The following is a 12,736-nucleotide window of genomic DNA, read 5'->3' on the forward strand; positions in this document are numbered from 1 at the left end:
ACATCCTGAATACTATATGAAGAATATTTTGCATTTTGATTGCTATTGAATGTTTTTTATTCAATCAAGCATGTTTCAAAAAGTGGACCTATTTTTTTATTCCATTTTTAGGGACTGAACAATGTGATTGCAATAGACTTTGACTATAGAGAAGAGTTCATCTATTGGATTGATTCCAGCAGACCAAATGGCAGTCGTATAAACAGAATGAGCTTGAATGGAAGTGACATCAAGGTAATTAGGGATTAATAATGTCACTCCTAGAATTAAATTTAACACAGTATTTTGTGAAATTCTTTTTCATAGTTTCAATCAAAATTATAAGGTTTTGATACATGCATACATATACACAAAATGATCTAGCAAGTCCACATAAAATATAATTGTCCTTTTATCTTTGTATTTTGTTTGAAATAAAGATGAGGACAAAGAGAACTGTATTTATGAGCTAAATTCTGAATAACTTAACTGACAGTTCACTGAACTGGCAGTTCAATATGGTTTACAGCGAGCCAAATAAAAAAGACAGATATGTGATCTGCATAAATACACTTAAATGTGTACTCTTATGGTCTTCAATTTATGTTTGTCTCACCTGCACTGCACTGATAATGGAAAAAAAGACTCAGTGTCTTTGCTATGAATAATCCAGGGTAAAACAGTGTCATCATTTCTGCACAGCCTATCTGTTCTGTCTCTACAGTGGAGTAAATTCACAAATTTGCTCTTATTAGCTATTATGCKTATCTGTTCATGCCATCTGACTTGCATGAACATGTTTTCTGGATTTGTGATAGAAATTTAAAATAATCTTTTTTTTGCTTGCTATCTTTTATCTGAGTTTCCTCTTGCTACTATCATTTTTTTCCTTAGTATTTAAATGGTTAATTTATATATTTTTTTTTTATTTTCTAGATAATACACAATACAGCTGTTCCCAATGCTCTGGCTGTAGATTGGATTGGGAAAAATCTCTATTGGTCTGATACTGAAAAGAGAATTATTGAGGTGTCTAAACTCAATGGCTTATACCCCACCGTTCTCGTGAGCAAAAGAGTGAAGTTTCCTAGAGATCTGTCATTAGATCCTCAAGCTGGGTATGAAGCAGCATTTTGCAGTAAAGCATTATTTATTCCTATTTTTACATTTAAACTATTTTTAGAAAATCAGGAGATAGGAATCATGAGTTGTTTATTTATCATCTGACTTTTAGCTATGCTGAATATGAGTAATCCAAAATGCATAAGCAGTGTTTATTATGCCATTTCTATAAATAATAAAAAAATTGTACCTGGTAGGTGGAAATGCTCTAGAATATGTAATGAATTATCCTTGAAATTAGCGAACTAAACTAATTATTATTCTTATTATTGCATCTTTAAACAAGTAAACTCTTTGTTTTGTAGATACTTGTACTGGATTGATTGCTGTGAGTATCCTCACATTGGCCGTGTCGGTATGGATGGCACCAGTCAAACAGTTATCATCGAAACACAAATATCTAGACCTATGGCCCTTACAATAGATTATGTCAACCGTAGACTGTATTGGGCTGATGAAAATCACATCGAGTTTTCTGACATGGATGGAACTCATAGACATAAAGGTGGGTCAAATAGCTATTTCCATTTTTATCTTTTCTGTGTAGCTTTTGATTGATGATGCTTAGTATGCTATTTATAATTATGTAAAAAGAATGCTTTTAATGTGAAGCATTTTGAGAATAATGTCCAACTGGAAGCTTATTGCATATACTTTTTCCTTTTTTATCAATATTTTAAAGCCATTTTTCATGTTCCTTCTCTAATTATCAGTCATGTCTGTGGAACAATATATCAAATTTAAATTGAAACTCTAGAAACAGACTCAGCAATCAGAGACTGCCTTGTTAATTCTATACTCTAGTGTGTGTATAACATGCTGTTTTCAACCAAATTATAAAGTGCATGAAACTTAGTTATTAAAAGTAGAAGATGGATGTTCTGTGTGCTATGTGTCAGAAAGCAGCTAAAAGAAATCTTTGCTTCAGACAGAGGAAGTCTTGAAATGCCCATTTGTCTGCTCAGCATGAGTCAGTCAGTGTAGTATTACAAATGTAATTTTGGACTTTCCTGGTACATGGGTAAAATAACTTTGAAAATTCTAATGTAATGAACTAAGCTTTATCACTAGGTGCTGTTTCTTAGTGACAGAGGTAATTTAAAAGTTAGTGTTCATTACCTCTGAAGTGTTAAAGTTTTTTACAATGATGATTGTTTTTTGTATTCCAAATAGTGTAACTGAAGAACTTTTACTTTAATCAAAATATTTGACATATTCAGTATTATTTCCCTTTTGTTGTTGTTCAGATGAAAGTTGGTATTATGTGAGCTTATCCTGGTAAAAACCTAATGAACTTCAGCTTTTCTAGACTTTTATCTCATACTGTGCTTCCTGTGCTTCCAGGATTTCTATGAACCAGAGTTTATAAAACTTGCTTATTTCCATATAGGAGCTTTCCTTTAAAAAATAAAAAATAAAAAATTAAATAAAAAAAAAAAGTGTATGGGGGGAAAAGTCTTCTAACTCATGTAAGCATGAAAAGTAAATTATAAATAGATATTAACAGTTCAATGACAATTATTTGAGATGACAGGTTGGAGTTACTACAGCAATTGCTAAGAGAGTTGCAGACATTCTTATTAACCTCAGCGTTATCTCCCGTGATTTTGTAACAAGCACATGATAGTCTAATGGTCTTAACATCACTTGCCTAAGGATATCCTGTGTACTGGCTGAATTCCTCAGGGCAGTCTGTTTTTCTGACAGGGGAAACAAAACCCCTTACTTTTCTGGGCATTGTTCCTTGTGTTTCTGTCCTGATATTTCATTCTCATACAACGATCCTCTTCTTGCCCTTCTTTATGAATTTTAGCCCTATGCAGGTTAAGATTTTCCTAATTTTCTCATTCCACTGGAATATTTCAGGATTCACTGTTCTCAGAAAAAGGTCTTGTATTAGATTTCTGAAGATTCCTGCAAAATTCAATTCCTCCTATCTTTAGTTTCCAGTGACTTGCTCTCCAGCCTGTAGATTTATATGTGGTCTAGTCTTGTCCAAGTGGGTGAAATCAGCTTAAATTGCTTTTGCATTTACAAAATTAATGTCTTCCCTCGTTGATAAGTGAACCTGGAGACAAGAAAACTTGTATCAGGCCCACAATTGTTACCAATGAAGTGCAGTGATACATATAACAAGGACCCTTTCTTATTCAAGAGAAGAAAAATCCTCCTCCCTTTTGACAGATTAATGTGTTCAGGACTGCTTACAAAGCACGTCTGGTTCTCCAGATATTACAGTGAAAATATTAGAAATCAAATGTAACTAGACATTCTGTAGGCTTTTATTTCTGGCAGTTTTATCATATCCACTAGTGAATGGAAGGAGATAGAAATCACAGCATATTTAAGGTTGGAAGGGACCTCTAGAGATCATCTAGTCCAACATTCCAAATCAGTACCTTTTAGATGTTTGAGGCAAGTTGCATATGTGATATTGTGTCCATTTATTTACAGCTTGTGTTGTGATGCTTGTARGAGGTTGGCTTTTTAGATTCATGCACAAAACTGGAAATATTACTTGAAGTTAAAATGCAATCATTATGCATTATGCATTAAAATGCATTCCCTTAATAAGGGAAAACAGGAGTTATTTAACAACTAGGGTTTAAAGTAAGTAAAACCTTATGATCTCTGCCAGCTTTACAGTATGAAAAACTTGGAATCTATGTGGGTAAACACTTAAATAAGAAAGAATGTTTTCCTGTCTTGAGGATAACTATGTTTCTTGAAGACATACTGCCCGCATGGATTGATTGCATGGTCCACCCTCCTTCTGTATTCTGAGACGTTTTGTTTTRTCAAAGTTAACTTCTGGATGGTTGATCTTTTTCTGTTGTTTCTATTTTCARAAGATATTATTGTATAAAATAGACCCTAAAGTGTTGGTGAATTGCACTAGATAATTCATAAAGACAAATGGAAAAAATTTAGGCTAATTAATTACGTGATGAGTGTTATATACATGACTTTTTTTTTTCCATGCAACTGAATTTTGGTAATTTAGAGCTTAGTAGAAAGAGGTTTTGCAAGAAATGCATTTTTAATTTCATTCTTACAAATGAAAAAAAAAAAAAAAACAGATAAAGAGAATATTGCTATTTTTCTCTCTGAAATYTCTTATTTTTTCCATAGAAGAGTAGGCTTCTATAATTGTCAAGACAGTCCAGTCAGAACTTTGCAAATACGCTAACTAGGCCAGAAATCTTACAGGACTTTGGAGCTCCTCTTGGTGCTAGGGGCAGCAATGACCTTGCTTATCGACTCAAAGTTCAATGTTTCATTATGTAAACTGTCTTTAAAGCTTAGCCAATTTAACACTACAGCATTCACAAATGCTCTGCGTAGGAAATGATTAAGCAAGCACTGAAGCACTAATCTGGCTAAGCACTAAGCTGGTTTACATCTGTGAGCTTTAAAAACATTTAAGAATTTGTCAGACTTAGCTGCTTTTGGTTCCCATTGCCCAGAGGAGATGCAAGCTTCACAGTTCCCCAGCTACCYGACTGCCTCGTACAGGTTTTCATRCGCTTCGGAGCTCTTAAAACCCAGAGGTGCCTACATTTTCCCTTTTCACTCTTTGAAGAAGAGTATTTCACTGTAATGAAGCTATAAAAGTTGGATCAGATAGTCCAGTTTAGGAAGTACAGAAGCCCCTCTGAGCTGAGATTAGTCCTTAACTGTGCCGAGTTCTTTGATGTTTTACACTGTAACAACAAAAGTTTAGCACTTCATTGCTTCATCTTATATGGGCGTGAAAATTAAGCAATGAAGTGTTGAACCGTGAATGAATAGAGTACTTGTAAATGACTACTTCAGTGCAAATATAGTTATCAGAGAGAAACTTTTTCTGTACAATATCTTAATTTAAAAATTTGTCTTCTTTGGAATTGGCTTCTGCCTGACTCAAATGTTTGAGATGATTACTTTATTATTATTATTACTATTTAGCTTATGAAATTTCAAATATTGCAAATTTTAAGACTTTTTTTTAGGTACAGAAAGAATATTTCTCTCCAATTCTGAACTTCTGAGTTTTAGAACCATATAAATCCAGTTATTTATGAAATTACCTCAGTGTAAAAGTAATGTAACAAATTGCAGAAACATTGTTTCATATAATTTTATGCTGCAGTATTCACAGCTGAAAAATTAGAGAAATCTGAAAAGAGGATTTCTAATGGCAGATGAGAAATACACAATATTCAGTTCTAATACTGAAACAAATGTTCTCCTACTTTGTGTGAAGTCTGTAACGTTGTTCATTATAGCCACTACTGATAGCAAAAACCAGTACTGTAGTTGCCTGACTTCTATTGTTGGGTTTGAGATTCCATTTTCATGATTGTTCACAAAAAAAATCTCCAGATCACAAGTCCTTCTAAACCTGGTTATTTTATTGCATTATGTCTATTTTAATGACATATTAGGGAAAAATACATAGATTCACATATATTAAAGGCAATTCTTTCTATTGTGTTACTCCAAAGTTGCACAATTCAGGGAGCACAAAGACTGACAACAGGTTGGTTTCTCTGTCTTTGATCATTGTTCAGGGTTAATACATCAAAATTTGGTTAGATTATATGCAACTGAAAATAATTTTTTTTATATTCTCATTAAAAGCTTGGCAGGCAATGGCTGGTGAAGTCCATGAAGTTCCCATATGTGCTAGAAATGCTCCAGCACAAATTTTAAAGCATAGGCATTAGCTTCCATGTTGTTCCCTCTATCAGAAAGCTGCTAGAAATGTGCACATAAAATACAGTTCAATAAAGCAATAAAAAGAGGAGGGGAGAAGTAACTTATCCTCAGTAAAGCAGAGTGCAGAATGCTCTGCACTTTATGTAGTGATGGTGGAAGCTTTTTGAAAGTTTATTCTTCTCATGATACTATTTTTTAAGTCATATTTAATGCTTGACTACCACCTACGTCTTGAAATGTTTAGATTTTATCTTAATGTCAAATGTCTTGCTTCATATATTTTGGGACATATGACAACTTTTGTGTTGATTATTTTTTTAAAAAATATTTTTTTTTTAAAACAGTGTTATAGGATTGTACTAGTTTTAACTATTTCAATTACTTTTTTTTTTGACTAGCAATGTATCCTACTACTTAATGCTAGTACTTTAATTTTCTACTCTCCAATTTGGATGTATATACTACATTCACAGGAAGAACTGTGTATGCATGCACATGTTATCAGAAATGGTCACACACAAGGTCATACAGCTAGGCCTAATTTAATCCAGGTTATTGGGCAAAAATAATTAAATATACATAAATGATAGTTTATGTTTATCWACTTCAAAACCAACTACTTGATGAGAACGTTAAGTTTGAAAGTACCATTTAAAGCGGAGGGTGAGGAAACAGGCTATAAAATGTTGTTTGCAGCTCAGGAAATTAGAGCTTCAGAGAGTGATATACCAAATGCTACAGCTGGTTACAGCTTCCTCACCAGTATAAATCTTCTTTCTCTGGATGCTGCAACTCCTAACTGGAAACCCCTTTGATGCCCCTAAGGGAAGAGAGTCAGGTGAAACGTCCCTTAACGGAGCCACGGGCAGCCCTTAGCTGAGCTAATGTATGGCAAGAATATTTCAGTCCTTTTCTTACTATATATGTATATATATGTATACATATATAGTAAGAAAAGGACTGAAATATTCTTGCCATATATATATATATACACATATATATATATTTTTATTATTATTATTATTTTTTTACCAAGGCACTGCAGTGTCACAGTCTCTTCCCTTTGTAAAGTGAAGGGACACATCTCTTTCTGAATAAAAGCTAGTTTTGAGAAGGTGAAATTATCAGACAGCTTCAGCTTGCCTGGGCAGGATTAGAAAAGTGAGCACCAAAGAAAAGGGAACCTTGGTGGAAATGATAAAGTCCAGGTGCTTTTGTAGCATTTTTTGGTTAGAAGTCAACAAAGTTCTTTCTYAAGGATGTATTTCCTTGGCACACAGATTCAACAGGTGACAACAAGATATTTTTTGCCCATTGTTAGTTAATAGTTTATTTGCTTCTACTTTTGGAAAYACTATACCTTGTCTTAAGTATAGTTTGTAGAGAAGCGTTTATTGAAAGTCAYGGCCTGAGGTTGTTGTACAAATCATTTTTATTTTGCATAATACCAGTTAAGCTCTTTAGTATTTTCCAGAGATRCATAAAATGAGAGTATTGCTTATGWTTCAGTGAAGGCTGRGTTGACCTGACCTCCACTTTAGTACACTGTGGAAAACATGTTTGGTAGTTACAAAATCTTGAATAGCTATTTTTTTCCAACCTTGAAGTGAAACCTTGCTAATTTTGCTATTGTTTTTATACTTTAGAATGAATATCAGAAGTACACAGTACTTCCTAGTAAATACAAGGGAAATGTAATCCATACTAGGTAAAAGCAGATATTTTTATCACATATATGACAGTATGTGACTTTGTTCTCATTTTTCATTTGTTCTCATTGTTTTCATTCTTGGATGAAAATCATGGCAAAATGCGAGACAGCCATAGCAGCTATCCAGCGTGCAGGTCCTTTACGACGGAGAACGAGACCTGGGGCAGTTACCTTTTTTTCTGATTGAACTGTCCTTGACATAAGACAATGAAGATCTCTTCATTTGAGAAAGAGGAAAAAAAGAGAAAGAGAGAGAAAATGCTTTAAAAAATGGCTTCAGGTATTCAGGGTTTGATGCCCCAACAGRGAGAGAGAAAAAAAAAAAATGTAATAAACTCTGCTCTTAAGAAAATCTTATTTGGCCTGCTAGAGCGCTATCCAGTAGATTATGGAGTAGAGGGTGTATTTTGTTTGTTAATCAGTGGCTTCGTTTTGCTGGATGCTTTGAGATGCAGATAAGGCTTGGGAATACGTCAGCCCAATTTTTGAATGCTTCACCGAGGCCATAGTGTGACATAGTTATGAGAAACCTTARAGGGGAAAAAATCTGTTGAATAGATAGGTAATACTGGAATAAATTAATACAGCAGTTCTAATGGATGTGTGTTAAAATGTCTAACTATTTAATTCTTCCTGAATTTGCTGGTCTAGATCTGACCTTTCATGTCAGGCTAATGTAATTTTTGTGTTTAACAGTATATATTACTCTTACTAATGGATTGGCATGTAGACATCTTGATTAAATATTTTCAGATAGGTAATAATGTAAAAGCAGAGGTACGTATAATTATAGCTCTAAACTGTTTTTACTCARTTTGCAGAAACTAGTCCATTTTCTCAGTGCTTGCTACAGTAAGGAGAACAGTCTTGCTTTTCTGTTTAAAGCTGATTCAAACTAAAATATGTGAAGTCAGTTGCTAGTATTGCAGTACATAGCTAGTGTATGTCACTTCAGAAGAAGCAGATGAGCAACACAGGTAGGTTCTCCTGAAAGGGAAACACTGAGAAAATACAGTGGGTGTTTCTTCCACTGAATAYATTTCACAGAATCACAGATTGGTTAAGGGTGGGAGGGACCTCTAGAGATCATCTAGTCCAGCCCACCTGCTCCAGCGGGCACACCTGGAGCACGGGGCACTGGGCGGCRTCCAGGTGGGTTTGAAGACCTCCAGAGAAGGAGACTCCACAGCCTCCCTGGGCAGCCTGTGCCAGGGCTCTGTCACCCTCACACTGAAGAAGTTCTTCCTCAAATGGAGGTGGAACTTCCTGCATTCCAACTTGTACCCATTGCCCCTTGTCCTATCCTCGGCCACTGCTGAAAAGAGTTTGGCGCCTTCCTCCCTACATTCACCCCTTCAGGGATTTATACATATTAATCAGATCCCCTGTCAACATTCTCTTCTCAATATTTATGGTAAATCTATAGCTGTTACTACATCTGATCTTGGAAAGCTTGAAACACTGATGTTCTCAAAGGGAAAGAAGAAAAGGAGGACAGACTATTTTACTGTTGCATCAAAAATAAAATGTAAAATTGCGTTATGATTTTGTATTCTTTTTGTCATTCACATTCAGTGTGAACTTTAGATTTTATGACCTATTACATGACAACAATTTTGATGTTCTGTTCTTTACAATATACTAAAAGTTAATGGAAAGAGACAAAATACAATTCGGCTACTGTGGAACTACTYCTCAACCAGCAAATAAATCAGCATTAGCTGCCATTAAATGACTTATACCTGTAACTTTCTTTATTCTTACTGATATACCAACTGGAAGAAAAAGGTACACTAATTTTTATGATCATCTTAAAAGAGAATTTCATACAAAAATATTTGAATCTACTGATATTGTGTATATTTTACATTTKTTTTACTTTATGAATATATTCAAACTCTTATTTAACATAGACGCTGTTCATCGATTCTTTGRTAGATTTCTATATAATTTTTTCTTAGTTTCATGGTTGAAATATTTATAGCTCTTACAGCTCTAAATTATGTAAAATCTGTAAAGAGCTTTGATCAAGTTTGTGTTGAACTTTTTTTAATGACAAGTTGACTTTACTGCAGGAGCCCATTAATATTTTAAAGTTGCTCCAAGACCAAAAAAAAATCTGAGGAAATGAGTGATTTATAGTACTGTTTCTTCATGCTTTGGATCAGTGTAGGCTAGAGTCTCCTCTTATGGCAGCAGAGCGSGCAGCACACCATGGCCCCTTGCACATGACCATGGTTTGATGGGCATACACTGAACCAACTGCTTTCTTGCTTCTTGTATTCTGGGGACAAAGATACTTCAGTTTTGGTAACATACCGACTTCCATCCACTCCAGGGAATATGTTCATCTCCACCTGAAAGCAGCTTTGCCCAATGAAGGAATTAGGTTAATTGTGGAGGGARGTGTCATAAAGCTACTGAGAAACTTGCTGTGGGCTAAGCACGTTGTCCTGGCAGCCTGGAGCTGTCCTCTATCGRCGTGTAATATAATCCTGAGTTAGATGGTATTCCCTGTTTATGGCCTTGGAGTAGGAAATAGAATTTGTTCTTTAAAACTCATCAGYGAGGAAAATTTTAGAGGATAATCTCCACAAAGAACATTTTGCACACTATTTGTTCCCCTCATTTTCTCATCGATAAAGTCATAGTCAAACTAAGGAAAATGCTGTAAATGCTAACAGCATAAACAGATGTATCTGGGTTCCRGAGTGGATTTATCAATAATGGAAAAGAATCTGTAATATTTCAGGTCAGAATTACCTTTAACCTCTTTCACTGCAGTATAGGAAAGAACTAATTTCTACACTCACCAGCTTCATGTCCTTCACAGCAAAGGCTCCAAGAGAAAACTCACATGATAAAAAGGRCTGATAGGAACGAGGGTTCATTTAGCAGCATTGATGAAAAGAAGATACTTTTTTCTAATGGAGTTTYGGTTTCTTGCCTTCCATGTCAAATACCCATTTGAAGTGAACCACTCTCAAGAGACTTCATTTCACTTCACTGTTCCTTGAGGCAGCACCATGCTGCTCTCTTCGTTAAGTTATTCTGGAGAATGAAGCTCTTTATTTATGTAGAGGTCAGATACAGAAAGTGCCAGAACAAATTACAAGCTTACTCTGAGAGCTTTTAAACCAGTTTCTGGTTTTACCCAGTATGCTTTGATAATGGAAAGACAAATTTTTAGAAAGCAATTCAATTGCCCATGTACTCTGTCCTACTTCTTTTAAAGAACCTGAAAAAGCGAGTATAGCATTTGTTACATTGCAGATTTGTTTTTCAGATGATCATAAGATTTCAACTTCTCAACTTACCCCTTACAGAATTAGCTTTAAAGTAATCAAAGAAAAGTRTACTTGAATCAGTCAACATTTTTTTTTTCAGAAAGGCTGTGTCCTGATTGCACTATTTATCATTTTATCCCACCCATTTAGCTTAGTTTACCTATTAATAAGGTGTGATAAGAGAACTGAAACAGCACATGGTATTTTACTGAATCTTTTTTTTATTCATGAGTAAAAAGTTTCATCTGGATTTTGATGTAAGCATAATCCATTAAAGCTATGATAAATTGCATACTTTGATTTCTGAATGGATTTTGTTTCGCTGTGGCAACCCACAGATTTAAATAGAGAGAAAAACAAGCATTTACTCGTATATCTATACTCAGGATTTACTGCCTACTTATAATTATTGGATTGTCAAAGAAAAGAATGACTGCTGGAGGTGTTTTTCATTGGTGGGGAATGCTACAGAAGASCAAATCAAGATAATTGACCCTCCTAATAAATCCTCTTCATGTGCATTAAGGAATTTACAGGCCTATTTACTCAGATTTGGATCTCAGCTATGATAAGAATAAGAGAATACAGGCAGAGGAAAAGGAACATTTGTTTTATTTAGAAGTACTAGAGTGATATTTTTGACATCTTAAATTGATGTCGAAAGCAGCAGCAAGGGTCATAATTTATATGAATAGATAGCTTCCCAGAACTCGAGCAAAAGAAAAATAAATAGCTTTATGGCTAGCTTCAGGGTTTCATTCCAATAGTAGCAGTTTCTCTTTGTGCTGTTTATTCTATCTTGTTCTGTCAGTCTCGTTTGTATTTCTCACTAGAAAGTCTTCTCTAAGATCAATGGGAATTTTGTTGTATTTCAAGTGTTCCTAAAATCCATGGTGGTCTTTTAAATTTTCTGCTGTGACTCAATCATATGACTCAGAGACTCCAAGAATATTCACCATCTACCTAAAATAAAAGTCCTGTTTAATGTACCTAGGCTTCTGGACGTAAGGATGGCAATATGGATGTTAGTGATTCAAACAAAAAGATATTTCTCTTGCACGGTGTTTTTGTGCACAGATAATGACTTAGAGTTCATTCATAATTATAATTTCTATTTTTTTTCCAAATGGCAAGTATGTTTAAATATGTTAATRCAGTTTATTACTGTAACCTATCAGTAAGCAGAGGATATAAAAATAAATATTCTCAGCTGGTTCAACTATATATTACATGCCGTTCCTATGCAATATCAAGATACTTGAACTCCTCAAATATGTACACAAAGCTTGCAGAATCTCTCAAAAGATGCTGTGCAGCAAACCAAAAAGGATGGGCTGTGACTCCTTATTCATAGTTGTGAATTAGTGCAAGATTACACGTTCATTGCAGTGCTCTCGGTACTAGAAATGCGCCCACATTCCATACCAACCTCAGTAGGAGTTGTATACCATTTTTTAGTCTATAGCCTATTTTCTTCACTAAGGGAATTAATTCAGTTCACAGCAGAGTGTGGATACAATTAACGAATTGTAGTTCATACAACCGGGTGTTCTATATGATTGGGTGAATATATGTGTGCATATGTGTTTGTACACATTCATACATGTCTAGCAGTGGGCAGATGAACCCTGCTCTAGCCTTTGGCTATTCTGGGCCAGAGAATCTGAGAGGCTGTTCATGCAATTTATTTTGATATATCCTGGTTTAAAARAATGTCAGCCAGAAGGGAAAAGAATCAGTGTAATGGACTTAGCTGTACTTGTAGTTCCTGTGGTCTTAATTTCTTGTCCCTGAATCGTTACCTTGGCAAAYGTGAAAATAATGATACTTCAAGAAATCTTTCCTCGAAGAAAGAGGAACAGGACAGCAATAAYCAGCTCATCGGTGCCAACCTCATTTAAGTCCTATCCAGGTAGAAACATGAAGCTGCGTTCAT

General features: G+C 34.8%; 1 protein-coding gene across 1 annotated transcript in view; it reads left to right on the top strand.

Moving 5' to 3' along the window:
• The window catches only part of LRP1B (LDL receptor related protein 1B), a 264,021-nt gene that overhangs the window by 171,429 nt on the left and 79,856 nt on the right, over positions 1-12,736 (top strand). Inside the window, exons 56-58 of the mRNA XM_026040854.1 lie at positions 112-234; positions 916-1,097; positions 1,407-1,606. Coding sequence (XP_025896639.1) covers positions 112-234; positions 916-1,097; positions 1,407-1,606 — 505 coding nt within the window. The remainder of the gene's footprint in view (positions 1-111; positions 235-915; positions 1,098-1,406; positions 1,607-12,736) is intronic.

This window comes from Nothoprocta perdicaria, unplaced genomic scaffold (genome assembly GCF_003342845.1).
Source record: "Nothoprocta perdicaria isolate Ctin4 unplaced genomic scaffold, notPer1 scaffold_27, whole genome shotgun sequence".
Lineage (NCBI taxonomy): Eukaryota > Metazoa > Chordata > Aves > Tinamiformes > Tinamidae > Nothoprocta > Nothoprocta perdicaria.